Source organism: Aspergillus stella-maris, assembly GCF_047715825.1.
Source record: "Aspergillus stella-maris strain CBS 113639 unplaced genomic scaffold BDV14scaffold_9, whole genome shotgun sequence".
NCBI lineage: Eukaryota > Fungi > Ascomycota > Eurotiomycetes > Eurotiales > Aspergillaceae > Aspergillus > Aspergillus stella-maris.
In genome coordinates this window covers 111615-129350 of record NW_027396803.1, presented here as the reverse complement: position 1 = coordinate 129350, position 17736 = coordinate 111615, and the positions used below count along the sequence as shown (strand labels likewise).

The following is a 17736-nucleotide window of genomic DNA, read 5'->3' as shown; positions in this document are numbered from 1 at the left end:
TCCCACTAGTTGCCGATCCACCGCAAAGTACTCCGCATTGACTGCATGCTGGTGACAGTTGCAAGATGTATTGGTGACTGGAAGATCTCTCTAAAGGACCAAAAAGTTATTTAAGAATGCAATTTGTGTTAATTAGCAGCTCTCAGTTTCCTCAGACTTCCAAAATCCGAGAATCCAACCAAATCAGGCAACTGCCCTGAATAGCCTCACGTGCCTGGATCAGTCAGCAACAGTCACAGCGAGTTTACTAAGGCAACTCTCTCAAAGACGCCAAAGGCAGAGACAAAGTCCTTTTGCCCGCCTTTCTTCGTTTCTCAGCCAGTCTAACCTTGCATTTAAGAATAAAGTGCTTGGAGGAGTCTTCAATCATAATTCTCTCCATCTTATCATTTCCAGCCTTTACAAACTCGATTGCTGCCCCTCTTCGGCTGTGTTCACCCCGCTATGCCTCCATACTCTGCTGCCCAGAAGCAGCAGATTGCTCAGTTCGTGAGCTTCACGCAAGCAAAGGATACAGTTGCTACAAAGGTAAACCCTCCAGCTCGTTACTTCACCGACGTCTTTGCCGCCGATGTGACGCTGCTCAGAGCCTCAACATTGACAATCTCCGTCACGTGATGCTCACATACTGACTGATTGACAGTTCTTACGGAGTACGCGATGGAACGTTGAAGAAGCTATTGATGCGTAAGTCAGCTTCATTATTCAATCCTGGTCTGCGTTCCGCATCTCCACAAATCTCCGTCCAAGTCCGCAATGCATTGTCCCCGCCAGCCTGAGGTCCTTGCGTAGATTGAGACCCGCACTCACTGGCTTTTGAATATCTATTGTTGCAGTTGGGCCTGTGTTAGACCTGGCGATAATAGCGTATCTTCATTTCATAGCTTGACCGCTGTGAGGCTACTTTTGTAGCAAGCCACAACACCCGAAGCCTCTTATCTCAAGGCGACTATGTCATTGCCCATGGGTTCTGGGCATGAGGGAAAGTGCTGGGCTAGCTTCGTGTCATGTCTATACATATCTTGCTTGCCACTTCGTGAGCATATTGCTTTCTCAGGTCCATGATTGTCAGTCTAGCAAGACCCGGTTTGAGAAACAGTGTTTGTATCAAAGAACCTCAGCGGGAGCGATGCATTGGCGCACCGACACTGTAATTCTCGGACCTACATCCTCTACAAATACCACTCGACTACGGTTTCCTGGAAGATAGACTAACGGGACTTTTAGATACTTCCAGAGTCCACAGGGTGGAAGCGGTGCAACATCCACCATAAATCAAATCTTCGACCAATACAGAGGTATTCCACCATATTTCAGCTATTCTTCTAAGTGATCAAAAAGCTAACTGTACCCAGACTCCCCAGAAGAGAACCCCGACACAATCGGCATCGAAGGCGCCATGCGCTACTTCTCAGACATCAAAGTCGAGCTCGACGAAGTAACCTGTCTGGCAATCGCCGAACTCCTGCAGTCCCCATCAATGGGCGAGTTCACTCGCGAAGGCTTCCTAAACGGCTGGCGTTCCGTGCAGTATGTCACCAAAACTCCACCAGTTATCCAGCACAGCTAAAAGATTATCAGATGCGACACCCTCCAAAAAATGACCGCCCACGCCTCAACCCTCCGCGCCCGCATCCCCACAGACCCCTCGCTCTTCCGCAAGATTTACCGCTTCACCTTCCCGTTATGTCTAGTCCAAGGCCAGCGCAACCTTCAATTCGAAATCGCCGTCGAACAATGGAACCTGTTCTTCACGCCCCCCAAGGGTGGCGTAGCCTGGAACACGCACACAACGCCGTGGCTGGACTGGTGGTTTGAGTTTCTTGAGTCCCGTGGGAAGAGGCCCGTCAACAAGGATCTGTGGAACCAGGTTGAGGTGTTTATGCGGAAGAGTCATGAGGATGAGAACTTCTCTTGGTGGAGTGAGGATGGGGCTTGGCCGGGGGCATTGGATGATTTTGTGGGGTGGGTTAGAGAGAAGAGGGGGGGGAATGGGATGGAGGTTGAGTAGGGAGTCTGGGTTTGATTGGTATGGGTTAGGTAGGGTTGTGATCGAGATTGAGGCGGGAAAGCGTAGAGCGAGGAGCAATTCATTGTTTATCAAATATCTACTTCCTCTTCAATGGTACCATGCATAAACTATCTGCTAGTTTCTATACATCATGCAGGGATACAAGATCTACACCTTGACCTCTCAACTAAAACAATAGATGCACAAACGGCATTATATATTCGAAACTATGTATGTAGATAACCGACGGTAAGACATAAAAAACAACCATTCATCGTAACAAGGATAGAGGTGAAAAAAGTAAAAGCATATCTTCGTCTAGGTTGACGGGGAATTGTTTACTTGTTGGGGAGATAGTAATGATTATCAGATCATTTGGCCCGGTAAATTCAATGCATCAACGGAGAATTCCGAAATCCAAATTGTTGGCGTGAGAAGCAGAAACGCGGATGGATATAGATGTAGATGTCGAGGGGTAGGGGTATGCGGGAGGAAGGTATCGATTGGTTTGGGATGTGAATTATCCGTTATGCATCGTGTGCTCTTGTCTCGTCAAAGCCATGGGACATGTCGGCTGCTGGGTTTCGTAGAGGCAGCGTCCCAGCTATGGGCGAATAGAAGGTTGAGGGGGTTGAGTCCTCTATCGGTAGTCAGGGCCACGGGGGTCCTTCTCGTACTCGCTGCCAGGACCGCTGCGGCGCGAGTCGTAGCGCTAAAAGAAGTTAGAACGAATGCAGACAAGTGATTAACTCAAGTATGTACCTTGCGAAGAGCTTCGAGGCGCTTTCTCTTGGTGTGGGTGTTGACGTAGGTTCCAATGAAGAATCCAACGATGTTGAAGAAAGGCACCCAGGTCTGCTCAGGCAGGAATTTCTGGGCAAAGGCCAGCGCCAACGGCGAGGTGATCCAGCTGACCTTCATGACAGGGAAGAAACCGGCCTTGACGGTGGCGCGAACCTGGTGGAAGGTGCGGGCACCAGCAATGATAGCCATCGAGGTCAGGTAGACGATGTTCTGGATGGGGGAGACCTGGAAGTAGCTATCAGTATTTATGCGCGCCCAACGTCACGACAGGAACATACAATCAAGTTGCTGGCGAGAATCTGAAGGACCTTGGCCTTCAAGCTGGTGCGGCCGGCGAAAACCTTCTGAAGGAGGCCAACGAGGACGTGGCCCAGAGGGGCGCTGATGAACATGCCGTACAAAAGCATCTTGGGCACACGGGAGCTGAAGTAGTGGCCGTGCTTGCTGACATCGTTGGCAAGGTAGGAGGCGAGGAACTCTTGCGCGGAAGAGAGGACACCAGATGTGAGCATCTTGGTGCGCAGAGGGTTGGACTGCAGCTGCTTGAGGTACATCTATGGGCGCGTAACACCCGGTCAGCAAGCCTATCTCCAACATCAAGATCGCGACCATGACAAGACGGAACGTACGGCGAGGTATCCGGACTCGGGGTTTCCTCCAACTAGGCGCTCGCCGACCTTATGCGCCAGCTCCTTTGTGTCTGCGCGAATTGATGTATCGCCCGCTGCGTCGGCGACGGCGGCAGCGGTCTTTTGAACGTCCTCGAATTTGACCGACATGACTGCGATGGGGGAGGAGCGATAAGATGGATCCTGCAGTGATCGAAAACGCGGTGAGCTTAGGAAGAGAGGCAATGAAGCAAAAAAGCGAGGTCAGACGAAGTGGGAAGAAAGATGGAGCGAAGAGAGGTGGCGGGTCAGGGACGACGATGGGAAATATGGGGTTGGAGACGGTTGGGCGAATAGCAATTATAGGCCAGGGGGGTGGTGTTTGTTTATGGAGAGGCTGGACAACAGCAGATCGGGGACTGCTTACCGAGGTCTGAGCGGAGTCAAGTCAATTGCTTAGCGGCGGTTAATCGAGCTGCTGCACGCGTCTCAGAGAAATAATACAGAGCGTTGAGGTCTGGAAGATGGAGGAGACGAGAAGCTCCAGAGTAAAGAATGTGGTTCTGGAGCTGACGGTAGGTGGAGGGGGGGAAGGTCGTGTCGGCCACGAGGGCGAGAGCGAGATCCGGCAGATGGCTCTCTTATAACCCGGCTAGACTGCGGCTTCGGATCCCGCCGACTCCCAGTGTTGTTTCCTCCACCAGTATCTGTATTCTCGCATTGGATAATTTATACAGTCATACTCCGTAGACAACTATGACAGTTCTTGATATTTGGACAGATTGATCTCAAGGTATATATTATGTAGGGTTTTATTCAATGTCGCTACTGCAGCTAGCACTGCGTCTTCATGCCCAATTGATGCCTCAGGCACATATCCAAGACGCAATTGCCTGCCAAAAAGAGTAACCATAAAAAGGCATCCCGCAACTATTCGGATACTGGCAGCTCGCAGAACGAAGCTTAATACTTTACATTTTTGAACTCACAATTTTCCCCGTCGGAGGATACAAGGAAGCCATGCATCCTATCACTCCTGTCCAAGAGGTTTGCTTGGTTTACATTGTGAGGGAGTGCACAGGCTACGCCGAGAAGATATTGCCTTTTGTTGACTCCTAGAAGTTTCGGGCAATGGCTCCCTTTTCCATAACACTATACATCGCCCCATGGTTGCCGCATCGTCTTAGCTGGTATGGACAGCCACGACGATTCCTATCCAGTCATTGAAGGGGTCTCGCCAGACATGACGTCCTCTGTGACCTTTGAGCATGTGGAAACAGTGGATGCGACTGAAGATGATCCTTCAACAACTGAGGATATGAACGGTATGGAGGTAGCTTCTCATCCATACGTTGTTCGCCCTCTGATTGTTTCAACACCTTGCCAACAGCCCCACCAGGATAACTGTTCACATAGCACAGTTACTCGCCAGTGGAGATGCGACGAGCACGAAACCTGCAACACATGCGGCAGAAAGCCATTCTTCAAATGGTTTTACCTCTGCACTGAAGACACCTCTGGCTATGCGGCACCGATCGACCAGACTGGCTCCCTTTTGAGTGACTGGATAACAGAAGCAATCCTCGAGGGCGAATACACTGACGATGAGAAGGAAACGCTTATCGAACAAAAGCTGAGGGTATTGGAGATGAGCGAGAGAGAGAGGAGATTATTTGAAGCACGGTACAAGGCTGGTTATGGAAACGGATACCAATGCAGGTTTCCTGCAACCGGTCTGAATCAACACCCCGGTCCAGCTTCCAACACAACCCAACTGCCCTCGCGCCCAGCTCGCTGCATTTACAGATCCTGTTACCACTGTGACCGCAAGCTACAAGAACGAACATGGGTGAGCCTCAATGCAGTTTGTGACGATCCGAACATTAGACCTCCGAGTGCTTGGGACCTTTGGGAGACACCAGTGTCCGACGTAAGAGTCATCAGAAACCTAGGTCTACGCGCGCCTCAACCTCCTCAGCCGCCTCCTCATTCTGCGTTGTATGCATACCGTGCATCTTATCGTCGACACCTGAAACGCAGCGCTCGAATCTACATCACAGGTTATGAGTCGTCTCTGGATGTCGCCCTGTTGAGCAATCTGGCAACGATCGAGGAGATAAGTGAGGAGATAGAGACTTTGAGCACCAATTTCTGTATCGAAAGAGATGGGCAACCAGGCTCTGCAGAGCAGGCTCTCTTTCTTGAGTCCACTCACAAGGAATCTAGAATTCTGGTAAGCAGCAACGAAGATGAAGGGGACAGTGAGGGCTCACTCTACTCGTGACTGGGTCTCTGTTGAGATATCATCTTATGAATTCTGGAAGGATGAAAGTGCGCTGAATTGATTTACGAATTCATTATTAAACCTGTACTATACTCCCTTGGACCTCGGTAGCAGGATCGGCGTGGGGGAAGTGGGACGTTGTTGACCACGAGCAGTCATTTATCTCATGTCGATATCGAGAAAGGGTCTTTTGTAAACATCAGTTCAATCTAAACATCCAGTCCAATCTTGAAAATATGTAAACGGAACGCATAACGGAACTGGACGTTCGGAAATTGATAAAGGGCTGGTAGCTGTCGGTTTTTGACGGCCATAATTCCGAGCCTCGGCACCAGTCCGAACCGGGTCGATCAGCTGTATCGTGACAGTCTAAAGACATGGGCACTCTTATACATTCCTAACCCCCAACATCCGTGGGATTTCTCTCCTTTTATTCCCCTACGACAGAGTCAGAATCTTCACCTCTCCCACAGTTCATCACCATGACGGACAACAGCTCGTCCAACACCGAGAAGCCCGCGAGCCCCGCAGGAGGAAACACACCTGCGATGTCGTCGCGACAGGCCGCGCAGCGCCGGTTGCTGGCTGCTCTTTTGACGGCGGATAGGTTTAATGATCGTGTGAACAAGTGAGTCCCTGGGCACTTTTCTCAAGCTGGCGCTGCAATGACTGCAACCTCAGCCCCTCCTTTCCACCACTATCATCATCATGGCCACCATGGACTAACGGAACAACTCTATAGAATCCTCTCAACATCCGATGGCCAAGAGCGCACCTTCGCCTTCCTCCAATACACCTCCCACGCCCTCCACCATATCCTCACATCCGCGCCCTCACTAGCCCTGCAAACCCGCCTAAGTCTCCTCTCGCGCCTCCGCGCAACCTCCCACCCGCATCCCACGCCCGCTCCAGAGAAGCCAACAACAACACAGACATCCCCCCTCCTCGCTTTCTCCTCCCTCATGTCCCAAGCGCGCTTCATGCTCCGTCTCCTGGGTCTACCTGAACTGATCGCATGGGGCTCAGCAACACTCAAATTCCCGCCCGAAGACCGGATAATGTACATCCTTACACTAGCACAAGTCCTCTCGAACCTCCTCTACCAGTTCCTCGAGAACACAGCCTTCCTTACAATGAAAGGCGTGATTCCGAAGCGCTTCTTGGATAAATACGGCGGCGCAAACAAGGTCGATCTGTGGAGTACAAGGTTCTGGCTCGGCCATATAATACTACAGTACTTTGTCCTCTGGAGAGCCCGAGACCTACGCAACACGGCATATGAAAAGGACGGCGAGAGTAAGGAGAAACAAGCGGCTCTTAATACCGAGGTAAGGTCTTGGAAGAAGAGTCTTGTGAATAATGCTTGCTGGACGCCGCTTTGTCTGCATTGGAGCTTTGAGCAGGGGATTGGGTTCCCGGGGCCGCTTGTTGGTGTGGTGAGTTTTATGGCGGGGGCTTGGGGGTTTAGGGATCTTTGGGAGTCTACGATTTAGATTCTTGAGGTGGGGTGAGTTGAATTGTATATATGTGGACAGGACATAGTTGATAGATGTGAATGGAAACTTGAACAGAGCAAGTGACTTTTGATTCGAGGTTGTAAGAGTAAGAGCCAGGCAAAAAATAAGGAAAGTAAGAAACATCCGAGCGCAAGCACTTTGTAAGCTAGCGCGCTGTCTCGGGATTTGAGAGGGTCAACATAACAAATGGGGTATATAGCGTCAAATAACGCCCAACAAGTAACCAAGGTCAGTAAGGCAAGTAACCAGTGTCAGTAAGAAGATCATTTTCAGATCTATGCCTGATTATCGCGCAATCTCTCCTCCCGCTTCACATCGTCGACGATACCCTTATACAACTTCCCAGCGATGAAGTCGTCAATGGGCCAATATGTTGTCACCATAGGAAGCAAGCCAGACATCTCTTGCACCCCTTCCATCCAGATAAGCGTCCTCGCTTCAACGGATCTCTGACAGAGGGCATCATACCCGTTGACCTTACCGTTGAACGATACCTGCATTCTAACACGGGCAGGCCTATGCTGGTTGGATCCTGAGCACTCGAACTCAAGAATGTTGCGGCACTGGTGGTTTGTCAATCCGAAGACGAGCATGCCCTGCACTTCATCTGATCGGAGCCTTGAGGGTACCATAACGGGTAGTCCGGGCTCGCCGGCCTCTGTGAAATAGTGGAGCTTGTGCTCTGGGAGTCTTGCGGGAATTATGTCGATTTCCTGCGCTGCTGAACTGGTTCCCGGGTCCGGGTCGCCGGCGAAGTATTTCAGGATCGTGGGGATCATTAGTTGGTCGTAGACGAAGATCGGTCTCGACTTGAACCTGGAGCAGAGGGCCTCTATCTCTCCGTTCTGTAATGGGGTTCTTGCGAGGGCCGCTTTGAAGTCGGCTGGATAGTGCTCTTTGCACTCCATCTTTTGCGCGAGAGGATGTCAGATCTGAAGGATTTGAGACGATGACTGAGAAGGATCCTGGTGTCTTATACCATCGAAGGGGACTTTCCACAACGCAGTGGTATGTTTGAGTGCAGGCTATCGCTTAGTTGAGAAGATGCGATAAGGCAACAGGACAAATGATGAAATCCTGCGGATGCCTCGAAAATCCCCCTACCTAGGTATCCAGGAATTCATCACCGTTCGCACATTAGCAAAAGTATAATATGGTGATTGATCAAGGATTCTGGACATAAGATCGCGAAGTTAGTTTCTGAGAATCAGTTCAAGGGCACAAAGATTAGTGCGCGCCCATGGCTCGGAGCCTCTACTGCAGCCATCCCCGCTGCCTACTGCAAGCCTAGGGATAGAAAGCCTGGCGAGGCTAATTTCCAACCAGTTGTTTTGTTGTTGCAAACCAGGGCAAAAGGTTGAACAAGGCTGGATCCATGGGTAAACCGTGATGCCTGAACTGCTGAGGCACCAATTCCTAGGGTCCAGGCCGGCGATCGCGTCCATTGTCGCGCTGACGTAGTCCACGGTAGCCTGAGGCCTGGAAGAGGCAACCAGCATAATGTGCAATCGCAGCAATCTCAGCGCTGGAATGGCGAAGGTGACAAAGCTGACAGAGTTGAGTCAAAGTGAAGAAGAAGTGAGGGTTGCTATGGGGTTCCATATGCTTCTCCCAGGCGGTGGCGGTTGATACAAAGGACTGGAGCGGCTTAAGTCATCAACGGAACACCTTGGCGGTCGAGTGAGTTATCGTCACCTCTTCATAACTGGAGCTTCCCTCTGTCCACTTCCGATCTCACCTCCAACTCTCTCTGTCTATCTCCCTCTGTCCCCCATCCATCTTTTTTCACCTGCTACGTTCCTAGGGCATCTTTTTGCTGTCCTTTGGAATTTCTCCCCGCTTGCTCTTTCTCCCACTTTTCGCATTTCCTTCCGTTGCTGGGGCGTTACCAGGTCCGGCACGTTCATCGTCTCGCATACGCACTCGCCGAATCTACGTTGCTTAATCGACTTGTTGATTTTGTCATCTTTTCGCGCGTTCAGTCAAGATGAGCTCAGACGAACACAAGAAGAAGCTTCTGTACGTCATTCAAAGCTCGTTTGTTCCTATCCAGTCGTTGAGCTAACCTTCCGCTAGTGATGCTTCCGGTGCCGAGAAGAAAGATGTAATACCATCCAACGGCAAAAGCAGTCTCAATCAGAAAACTGATCTTTCGCAGGAGCTCGACACCTCTACAGCCATTCTCAAGAAGAAGAAGAAGCCCAACAGCCTAATGTGAGCTATCAACCCAGCTACTGTGGCAAAAGTACCTGCTTGGATTGATGCTAATGTATCATTGTCTAGTGTCACTGATGCCGTTAACGATGACAACTCGACGATTTCCCTTTCCAACAACACCATGGACACCCTTGGACTCTTCCGAGGTGACACAGTCATGATCCGCGGCAAGAAGCGCAAGGAGACTGTTTTGATTGTGCTAGCCGATGACGATCTTGATGATGGAAGCGCCCGTATCAACAGAGTTGTCAGACATAACCTCCGCGTAAAGCATGGCGATATCATCACTGTCCACCCTTGCCCCGACATCAAATATGTGAGTTGTGCCTGTTTTGCCGGTATGACGTGTGGCGCCTAAGTGGCGGCTAACCTCTTTTCTCCACATAGGCCAAGCGTATCGCCGTTCTCCCTATCGCAGACACGGTCGAGGGCCTCACGGGCTCTTTGTTCGACGTCTACCTCGCTCCTTATTTCCGTGATGGATACAGGCCCGTAAAGCAGGGAGATCTCTTCACAGTAAGAGGTGGTATGAGGCAAGTCGAGTTCAAGGTTGTCGAAGTGGACCCCCCAGAGTACGGTATCGTCGCTCCGGACACCATCATCCACAGCGAGGGTGAGCCGATCCAGCGTGAGGATGAGGAGAACAACCTAAACGAGGTTGGCTACGATGACATTGGTGGTTGCCGGAAACAGATGGCTCAGATCCGTGAATTGGTCGAATTGCCCCTCCGTCACCCCCAACTGTTCAAGTCCATTGGTATCAAGCCTCCCCGCGGTATCCTCATGTACGGTCCCCCCGGTACGGGTAAGACCCTCATGGCTCGTGCCGTTGCAAACGAAACCGGTGCTTTCTTCTTCCTGATTAACGGTCCTGAGATTATGTCCAAGATGGCCGGTGAATCCGAGTCCAACCTCCGCAAGGCTTTCGAGGAAGCTGAGAAGAACTCGCCCGCCATCATCTTCATTGATGAGATCGACTCGATCGCGCCCAAGCGTGAGAAGACCAACGGAGAGGTCGAGCGCCGTGTCGTTTCCCAGCTCCTGACCCTCATGGACGGTATGAAGGCTCGTTCCAACGTCGTTGTCATGGCCGCCACCAACCGCCCCAACTCCATCGATCCCGCCCTCCGTCGTTTCGGCCGTTTCGACCGCGAAGTCGACATTGGTATCCCCGACCCCACAGGACGTCTTGAGATCCTCTCCATCCACACCAAGAACATGAAGCTTGGTGAGGACGTCGACCTCGAGACCATCGCCGCCGAGACCCACGGTTACGTCGGTTCCGATCTTGCCTCCCTCTGCTCTGAGGCTGCCATGCAACAGATTCGTGAGAAGATGGACCTTATCGATCTCGACGAGGACACCATCGATGCGGAAGTTCTGGACTCCCTGGGTGTCACCATGGAGAACTTCCGCTACTCCCTCGGTGTCTCCAACCCCTCCGCTCTCCGCGAGGTTGCTGTCGTCGAGGTCCCCAACGTCCGCTGGGAGGACATTGGTGGTCTGGAGGAAGTCAAGCGCGAGCTTATCGAGAGCGTCCAGTACCCCGTCGACCACCCCGAAAAGTTCCAAAAGTTCGGTCTGTCGCCTTCTCGCGGTGTTTTGTTCTATGGTCCTCCCGGTACTGGTAAGACCATGCTTGCCAAGGCCGTCGCCAACGAGTGTGCTGCCAACTTCATCTCTGTCAAGGGTCCTGAGTTGCTCAGCATGTGGTTCGGTGAGTCTGAGAGCAACATCCGTGACATCTTCGACAAGGCCCGTGCCGCTGCTCCTTGCGTTGTCTTCCTTGATGAGTTGGACTCTATCGCCAAGTCTCGTGGCGGCTCTGTTGGTGACGCTGGTGGTGCTTCCGACCGTGTTGTCAACCAGCTCCTCACTGGTAAGTCTTGATTCAAGCTTGATCTACTGACATCCACTAACGTGACATAGAAATGGACGGTATGACCTCGAAGAAGAACGTTTTCGTCATTGGTGCCACGAACAGACCCGAGCAGCTTGACGCTGCCCTGGTTCGTCCCGGTCGTCTCGACACCCTTGTCTACGTTCCCCTGCCCGACCAGGCTTCCCGTGAGGGTATCCTCAAGGCTCAGCTCCGCAAGACTCCTGTCGCCGGTGACGTCGACATCGAGTTCATTGCCAGCAAGACCCACGGATTCTCTGGTGCCGATCTTGGATTCGTTACGCAACGTGCTGTCAAGCTCGCTATCAAGGAGTCCATCTCCGCCGATATCGACCGCCAGAAGCAGCGTGAGGCCGCTGGTGAAGACGTCACGATGGAGGATGAGGAAGAAGGCGAAGACCCCGTTCCCGAGCTGACAAAGGCCCACTTCGAAGAGGCTATGAAGACGGCCCGCCGATCCGTCAGCGACGTCGAGATCCGCCGATACGAAGCTTTCGCCCAGAGCTTGAAGAACTCTGGCGGCAGCTCCTTCTTCCGCTTCCCCTCTGCGAATGAGGCTGCGGACAGCGGTAACACGTTTGGAGAAGCCGGTAATGATGACAGCCTCTACGATTAAGTCTCTTTTTTTTTATGATCGCTTTATGTGTCGACACTAGTTAGATCTAGCCGAGGTGGGGATATAAATTCCTGGCGACAGGGAACAGATCCTCCTCGACATCATTAAACGAATTGGTTTTGATTAATGATCCATTCGGTTTATAGCAATAGTTCGTCCAGCCTTGTAGTACGGACCATGCAGTAATCTCAAGTAACAAAGTATAGATTGGCAGTTAAATCGAATGTAACTCAACGCAGCAGATGTTGTACATTTAGAATGCGGTATCACTATCAAATATAAATGCCACCAAACACCATATACCCCAACCTATAACGCCTCACAATCAGTCCATCAACTAGATGGACTCAAGTCGCAAACCCAACGTAAAAATGCACCACCCAACGAACAAATCTCCCATTTCAGACCAGACCAGACCAGACCAGCCTACTTGTTCTGCTTCTTCGCCTTCTTGTCCGCCTTCTTGGCCGGACTTGTATCACCGTTCGCCTGCCGTTTCGTGCCTGACCCTGAACCCGACGAACCCTCCCCCCCAACCTCAACAGCAATATTACTCTTCCCACCGCCTCCCCCTGACCCCCCAGCCCCCTCATCATCCTCAAGAACAACAACCTCCCTAAGACACTCCTTGATCGCTCTAACCCCCTGCTCAACAACAACGCGCGGAATCTTAACATCCGCAATCTCAAACGAGTACCCTCCATCCGCACCATCTGTGTCCCCATTCCCATTTTGGCCTCCATCCCCGCCTGCGTCGCTTAAGCCGGGGTGCGATCGCCCCTGCGCGCTCGCGACAACAGCCTCTAGTACATCGTCGAATCTCTCGCACCGATTTGCGCGCAGAAGTTCAGTGCTTAGGCGGCGGATTTTCTCGGTCCAGCCGAGGCGTTGCAGTGTGCTTAGGAGTGTGCTGTGGAGGTCTTCTAGGGCGTGCGTCGTTGCGAGGTGGCTTAGGAGGTCGGATTCCAGGTCTGTGTCGCTTGGGACGTTGGTGGAGGGCGGTGGTGAGGGGGGCATTGTTCGTTGGTTTCGTGTGAAGCGGGCGGTTAATATGAGGTGTAAGGTTCGGTTTGGGAGGTTCGAAAGATATGTTTCGTGGTTTGGGGTTTGTCGGCGAGAGGCTGATTCGGGGTCGGAGGTAGTCGCAAGGCGCTGGCGAGGTGGTTGTAAAACTATTCGGGGGCTGTGAGAAGGAATAACGTATAATGCGACGCGATTCTCATAAGACGTCTAGTAAGGCCTTGATATATAGATCGTTCGTATACGTAGCGTTAGGTCCTTGTACTCCGCAGGGATAAGCGTATAAGAAAGTTGAAGTCGGCGGAGAACCGATGATGCGCCGGAGATTGGATCTGCGCCGCGCTGCAGCCGACTCCGAGCGATAAATTGATCTTGCAATGGTGACTGGTGCCTTTCTTTTCCTTTTTGGCCCCAAAATGTTGGTGGGTGTAAGAAGGTTGATTGAGAAACGCGAAAGTGTAAGACTTTGGTCGTACGTAAAGTAGAGCTGGCTGAGGTGCGAGTTGTCGGAGAGCATACGTTGAAATTGAAATCCGATTGAGGTTCGGTTCAATGCGGCGACACTAACTAAGCGACGGACAATGGGACCAGCTTGATTCTGGTTTTTACCAATAATGAGGTATCGAGTAATATTTAACAATTTGCTGGACTGGGAGCTTTCTACTATTTCTATTAATTGGGTAAGTTGCTGAGGTGATTCTTGAGAATCGACGTCGTATGTGCTGAATATGTAGAGGGACCAAAATATATATACTTCGCGACGTGAACTTCACCAAGTTTCAACTGTAGCCCCTTTGTTTTGACAGCGCAATATACACGGGATGTTGAATCGGACAATCCGCCTAATTCAGATGCTCTGAATATATTATCTTTATATTCTATATTACTAGTTGCTACTGTACAGCTTGCCAGACAAGCGGTCAACAGCTAAGCGCCCTATCCACGCATATGGCAATGACGCCAACTGTGATATTAATAGCATTATCCGGGCGCTTGGGAGTTGGAGCCGGAGCTTGCAACAAAGAACAAGAGGCAAGATGGACATCGACTGATCACTAAAAGAATTAATGAAAGTATATTGATTGTGGCCCACAAAGAAAAGTGGACAAGTACGCCGATGCATGCGGACTGCGGAGACGCGGCTGCTCCCCTCGGCCGGTCGTCTCAACATCTGCAAGACGACATCATCCGGGAGGGCTATGGGCTAGTGAGGGAGTGCCTGGCAGCTTGGGTTCGTTATAGTTAGTTCATCGTGGAGAGCATAGCCCCAGATCCGTGTAACGGTCGATTGCCCTGTCTTCACCCAGCGCTTACTACTAGTACCAAGTAGTTGGGCGCTGTCCGTAGTAAAGGATGGCCGGTCAAGGGGTTCGCGCTGACGTGCTCTGAAGACATCATTCGTAACCTCTACCCAGAAGTGGCGAATTCAACCCGGAGGCAGGAGAATCAGGAGAATCAGGAACGCTGGGTTCATGAGTTTTAAGGTTGTGGTTGACTCGTAGACGAAGCTGGCGGAGGACGGCGGAGGATTTGCAGCCCCTAAATGGCGGAAGGAGTAAAGGCTCCGGCACTATTGGCTTCTGACAGCCCTGGGAGAATCGTCTTGGGCAATAATAGCCTCTTCCAAATATTATTGATCCATCCATACATCTGTCGATATTGGTTTTTGTAAGTCGACGCCCGAGACTAGTAGCAGCGCACAAAATAGTCGGTCCGACATCGACCATCCACAGCCTGCAACCGAGCTTAGTTCCAAGGAACATCCCCTATTCTTTGCATCGCAAAGACGTTTCCAGACGAATTGACTGCTTGATAGATTGTTAACGATCCACTGGAAGTCTTTGACCCGGCAATGGACTTCGGAGGCTGGCTTGGCTGGGAGCCTGGGAGAGACGCAAGGACGAGGGCTGAAAAGGCATAAAATCTTTGAACGGCGCAGCGGTGCATTCAACATAGTACGTAGTCTGCGATCGACGACTCGTATTCTTATCCTTGACAGTTCGAGATAAAGGTTGAGCTTACCTACCCTTGCCGGGGATAATAATAGAGCAGACAGACTCAGTGTCTAGACTGGCATCACGTGCGGCGATCCGGCGGGAAGAGCATCTGAGGTTGCTGTACTTGCTTCTTCTTGTCAAGCAGATCAACCCTCTTCCACTCGCCATCTCTCACTGCGTCCTACCTCTTCTCGGCTCCTTCGCCCTCATACCTTCTTCCCGCTTGCTCTCCGTGTTTATCGCGAACCGGCCCTCTCCCGCCCTCGCTCCAGTCCGCTCCCAAACTAGACATCTGTGCTTGAGCTTCCCCGCCTTCGCTCCATCACCATCGCCTTCATTAGCGCCTGCGATCGATCACATCTCTCCCTCTATCTGTTTTTATCACCCACTCGGTAATTTTTGGTTGTGTTCGCGATCATACAATTTGTGGTATCGGCTTTGTCTTACCCGCGATCTCCTTTCCCTCGAGTCGACGAGTTTCGTTTAGCCGCCAGCCTTCTCATGTGCCACACCTGCTTGGCCGAACCTCGCACACTCCTTAGTTCCGAGGTTGACATTGAATGACATTATTGCGGCGCTGAATCACGCTCTCTCGCCTTCACAACCATCCTTTCGATAGGCTGTGTTCGTCAGTCCGTTTCTAGGACCGCAACTATCCAAAACGGCGTCCACTACACCCTCGTGGGCGTCGGACGTCCTCAACGCCATGTCGCTCCACACCTCTTATCACGCCGACTCCGATGCGGACGACGAGTACGAGCGCAGCGTCATCACATCCCCCCATCTCGTTACAGATTCAGAAGCCTCCCCGACCGACTCGGAGTTTCCCTCGGCTGAGCCCACCCCTACTTTTGCACACAAAGATGAGAATTCCAAGTCGCCGGAGACGATAATTACGGAATGGACTGCTGAAGAGTGCGCGAGCTATGTTACCAACCTCGGCCTTCGCCAATACCGTCAATCATTCATTGGTGAGTACAGCATTGCGAAGGTTCGGGCACCGCTAACACCGCATTGTAGAGAACGGTATCGTCGGGGAAGCGCTTATCGCCCTGAGACACGATGAGTTGAAGGAAATGGGGATTGCTAGTGTGGGACATCGCTTGACGATTCTCAAGAGCGTCTACGAGATCAAAGTCAAGCAAGATATTCCGCTCGATGCCGACCACTACATTCCTTTGTGTATGCTTATCTTCTTATTTGTGTGATGATGTACTAACAGACGATAGCTGCCGACCAGAGCATGAATGAGAGCGCAACCCAGGAAGACATTGCTCGACTTATTCAATCCATCCGACTCCGAGATGAGAAAATTATTTCTGTCGAGACCGAGCTACGACGCGTCCTCGAGGATTATCGAAGGCTGAGGGAGGAACTATTGCCTGTTTTCAAGATGGCCAAAGATAAATCCCAACCTCTACCGCCACCGACCGCTATACCGACCTCGGACGGCTACCATGAGAGCGCGCTCACAGGGTCAACACTAGCCCCCTCATCTGGAATCACTATTCTCGACCGCTCTGGATCAATTATGTCGCGCAACTTCTCCAAGCGGGTTCAGACGCCTAAGAACAATTCTCCTACCCACATTCCCCCTTCTATACACGAAGGACGAACGTATAATGATGGCCCAAACCTTGATCCGTCCGCAGCTGCTGTCGCTGCCTCGTCACACTTGAGCACGATGAATGGCAAGTCCCAGCTATCGCCTAATCTTCCGTCCCCTACGTCGCCTGGCGCCCATTACGGCGCGCCTCAAACTCTTGCATCTCGTGCCTACTCGCAACCCGGGTCCGCTCGGAATCACCATGACGATAGCCAGCAGTCACAATCTCGATCCGAACGCCTGAATCACACTCCATCATCTGCCACGCGGTCAGAGATTCCGTCGCGGTCTGACTCACGAGCAGGTGGTGAAACGCCAAGCGTGGAAATATTCAAGTCCTTCCGCGTCTCCGTCGATGATCCTTGCTACAAAGTTCTCCCGGCCGCTCTCAAGAAATATAACATCAACGGTGACTGGAAACAATACGCGCTCTACATCGTTTACGGAGACCAGGAGCGCTGCCTGGGGCTCGAAGAACGACCGCTCATTCTATTCAAGCAACTAGAAAAGGAAGGACGGAAGCCAATGTTCATGCTGCGGAAACAACAAATTGCTCCAGAAAACAACACCAATACCGTTTCTTATACCGGCGGCGGAGGGTCCGCACCAAATAGTGCTGGTTTCGATACGCGACAAGCCTCGATCAACCTTCCGGGTGGAGTCCTGTAAGGCAGGCGATCTGAGCGACGCAACTGGATGCATTTATCATTCGTTTCTTGAGATACCCCTCTTTCGAGGCCACTTTGGTTCTCTCCTTCCCACATTTTCTACCCTTTACCCCTCTATTATGGGATTCATACCCTAATTGGATTTGCGCGGGTGCCTGGCGTTGGCATTGGAAGGGAAAATCTGGAACCGAATCATTAGCGTGGCTGTCATCTAGACGATTTAGCATTTAAGACTTTCTGGAACCCTTGGCGTCTTCTCTGTAGACAGCTATACTGCGAATCGATCTCATCAAATTTTGAAGTAGTATTATGTATTGGCATGTGTATCTGCTCAGTGAGGCAGGCGCAACCTGGGTCGCTTTGTAGGGAAGGTGCGGCTCTCTGGTGGCCCCGCGTAGACACCCACCCTAACGGTCCATCTTCTGGAGCAATTCATTCGCTCACCTTCTGAAAAGCGTCCAATTCCTCAATCCCGCCTGAGTATCCGT

The 17736-nt window shown here is 51.6% G+C and overlaps 8 protein-coding genes across 8 annotated transcripts; 5 read left to right on the top strand and 3 right to left on the bottom strand.

Moving 5' to 3' along the window:
* Positions 1-444: 444 nt before the first annotated feature.
* BDV14DRAFT_212029 (DCN1-like protein) lies at positions 445-2189 on the top strand (the record flags this gene model as incomplete). The annotated part of the gene is made up of 4 exons (XM_073776221.1): positions 445-558; positions 793-829; positions 1356-1530; positions 1582-2189. The coding sequence occupies 4 exons, from the start codon at positions 445-447 to the stop codon at positions 2009-2011; spliced, it is 756 nt and encodes a 251-aa protein (XP_073631222.1). The 3' UTR covers positions 2012-2189.
* A 28-nt stretch (positions 2190-2217) lies between these two features.
* BDV14DRAFT_167620 (Mpv17/PMP22 family protein) lies at positions 2218-4066 on the bottom strand. The gene is made up of 5 exons (XM_073767718.1): positions 3851-4066; positions 3445-3627; positions 3094-3369; positions 2774-3040; positions 2218-2723 (listed from the first exon to the last, which is right to left on the bottom strand). The coding sequence occupies exons 2-5, from the start codon at positions 3592-3594 to the stop codon at positions 2652-2654; spliced, it is 765 nt and encodes a 254-aa protein (XP_073631221.1). The 5' UTR covers positions 3595-3627; positions 3851-4066; the 3' UTR covers positions 2218-2651.
* A 600-nt stretch (positions 4067-4666) lies between these two features.
* Positions 4667-5707, top strand: BDV14DRAFT_197040 (uncharacterized protein; the record flags this gene model as incomplete). Its single annotated transcript, XM_073772585.1, has 1 exon — positions 4667-5707. One exon carries the CDS (start codon positions 4667-4669, stop codon positions 5705-5707), a length of 1041 nt encoding a protein of 346 aa, XP_073631220.1.
* Positions 5708-6111: 404 nt separating this feature from the next.
* Positions 6112-7280, top strand: BDV14DRAFT_167616 (uncharacterized protein). The gene is made up of 2 exons (XM_073767717.1): positions 6112-6335; positions 6450-7280. Exons 1-2 carry the CDS (start codon positions 6190-6192, stop codon positions 7198-7200), a joined length of 897 nt encoding a protein of 298 aa, XP_073631219.1. The 5' UTR covers positions 6112-6189; the 3' UTR covers positions 7201-7280.
* A 70-nt stretch (positions 7281-7350) lies between these two features.
* On the bottom strand, positions 7351-8275 carry BDV14DRAFT_151936 (uncharacterized protein). The gene has a single exon (XM_073766575.1). The coding sequence runs from the start codon at positions 8130-8132 to the stop codon at positions 7500-7502; it is 633 nt and encodes a 210-aa protein (XP_073631218.1). The 5' UTR covers positions 8133-8275; the 3' UTR covers positions 7351-7499.
* Positions 8276-8896: 621 nt separating this feature from the next.
* On the top strand, positions 8897-12209 carry cdc48 (AAA family ATPase CDC48). The gene is made up of 6 exons (XM_073767716.1): positions 8897-9243; positions 9301-9328; positions 9383-9438; positions 9508-9757; positions 9829-11320; positions 11371-12209. The coding sequence occupies exons 1-6, from the start codon at positions 9212-9214 to the stop codon at positions 11955-11957; spliced, it is 2445 nt and encodes an 814-aa protein (XP_073631217.1). The 5' UTR covers positions 8897-9211; the 3' UTR covers positions 11958-12209.
* Positions 12210-12383: 174 nt separating this feature from the next.
* On the bottom strand, positions 12384-12974 carry BDV14DRAFT_197036 (uncharacterized protein; the record flags this gene model as incomplete). The annotated part of the gene is made up of 1 exon (XM_073772584.1): positions 12384-12974. One exon carries the CDS (start codon positions 12972-12974, stop codon positions 12384-12386), a length of 591 nt encoding a protein of 196 aa, XP_073631216.1.
* A 2667-nt stretch (positions 12975-15641) lies between these two features.
* BDV14DRAFT_167604 (adaptor protein STE50) lies at positions 15642-17530 on the top strand. Its single transcript, XM_073767715.1, has 3 exons — positions 15642-15945; positions 15995-16156; positions 16204-17530. The coding sequence occupies exons 1-3, from the start codon at positions 15681-15683 to the stop codon at positions 17247-17249; spliced, it is 1473 nt and encodes a 490-aa protein (XP_073631215.1). The 5' UTR covers positions 15642-15680; the 3' UTR covers positions 17250-17530.
* The last annotated feature ends 206 nt before the right edge of the window (positions 17531-17736 follow it).

Bases quoted from the DNA above. Each gene is read 5' to 3' on its own strand.
- BDV14DRAFT_167620 (XM_073767718.1), bottom strand. From the start codon at position 3,594: ATGTCGGTCAAATTCGAGGACGTTCAAAAGACCGCTGCCGCCGTCGCC. The intron at 3,370-3,444 runs GTACGTTCCGTC...ACGCGCCCATAG, and splicing joins CCGAGTCCGGATACCTCGCC to ATGTACCTCAAGCAGCTGCA. The intron at 3,041-3,093 runs GTATGTTCCTGT...AGCTACTTCCAG, and splicing joins TTCTCGCCAGCAACTTGATT to GTCTCCCCCATCCAGAACAT.
- BDV14DRAFT_167616 (XM_073767717.1), top strand. From the start codon at position 6,190: ATGACGGACAACAGCTCGTCCAACACCGAGAAGCCCGCGAGCCCCGCA. The intron at 6,336-6,449 runs GTGAGTCCCTGG...ACAACTCTATAG, and splicing joins TTTAATGATCGTGTGAACAA to AATCCTCTCAACATCCGATG.
- BDV14DRAFT_151936 (XM_073766575.1), bottom strand. From the start codon at position 8,132: ATGGAGTGCAAAGAGCACTATCCAGCCGACTTCAAAGCGGCCCTCGCA.
- cdc48 (XM_073767716.1), top strand. From the start codon at position 9,212: ATGAGCTCAGACGAACACAAGAAGAAGCTTCT. The intron at 9,244-9,300 runs GTACGTCATTCA...ACCTTCCGCTAG, and splicing joins GAACACAAGAAGAAGCTTCT to TGATGCTTCCGGTGCCGAGA. The intron at 9,758-9,828 runs GTGAGTTGTGCC...TTCTCCACATAG, and splicing joins CTTGCCCCGACATCAAATAT to GCCAAGCGTATCGCCGTTCT.
- BDV14DRAFT_167604 (XM_073767715.1), top strand. From the start codon at position 15,681: ATGTCGCTCCACACCTCTTATCACGCCGACTCCGATGCGGACGACGAG. The intron at 15,946-15,994 runs GTGAGTACAGCA...ACCGCATTGTAG, and splicing joins ATACCGTCAATCATTCATTG to AGAACGGTATCGTCGGGGAA. The intron at 16,157-16,203 runs GTATGCTTATCT...AACAGACGATAG, and splicing joins CGACCACTACATTCCTTTGT to CTGCCGACCAGAGCATGAAT.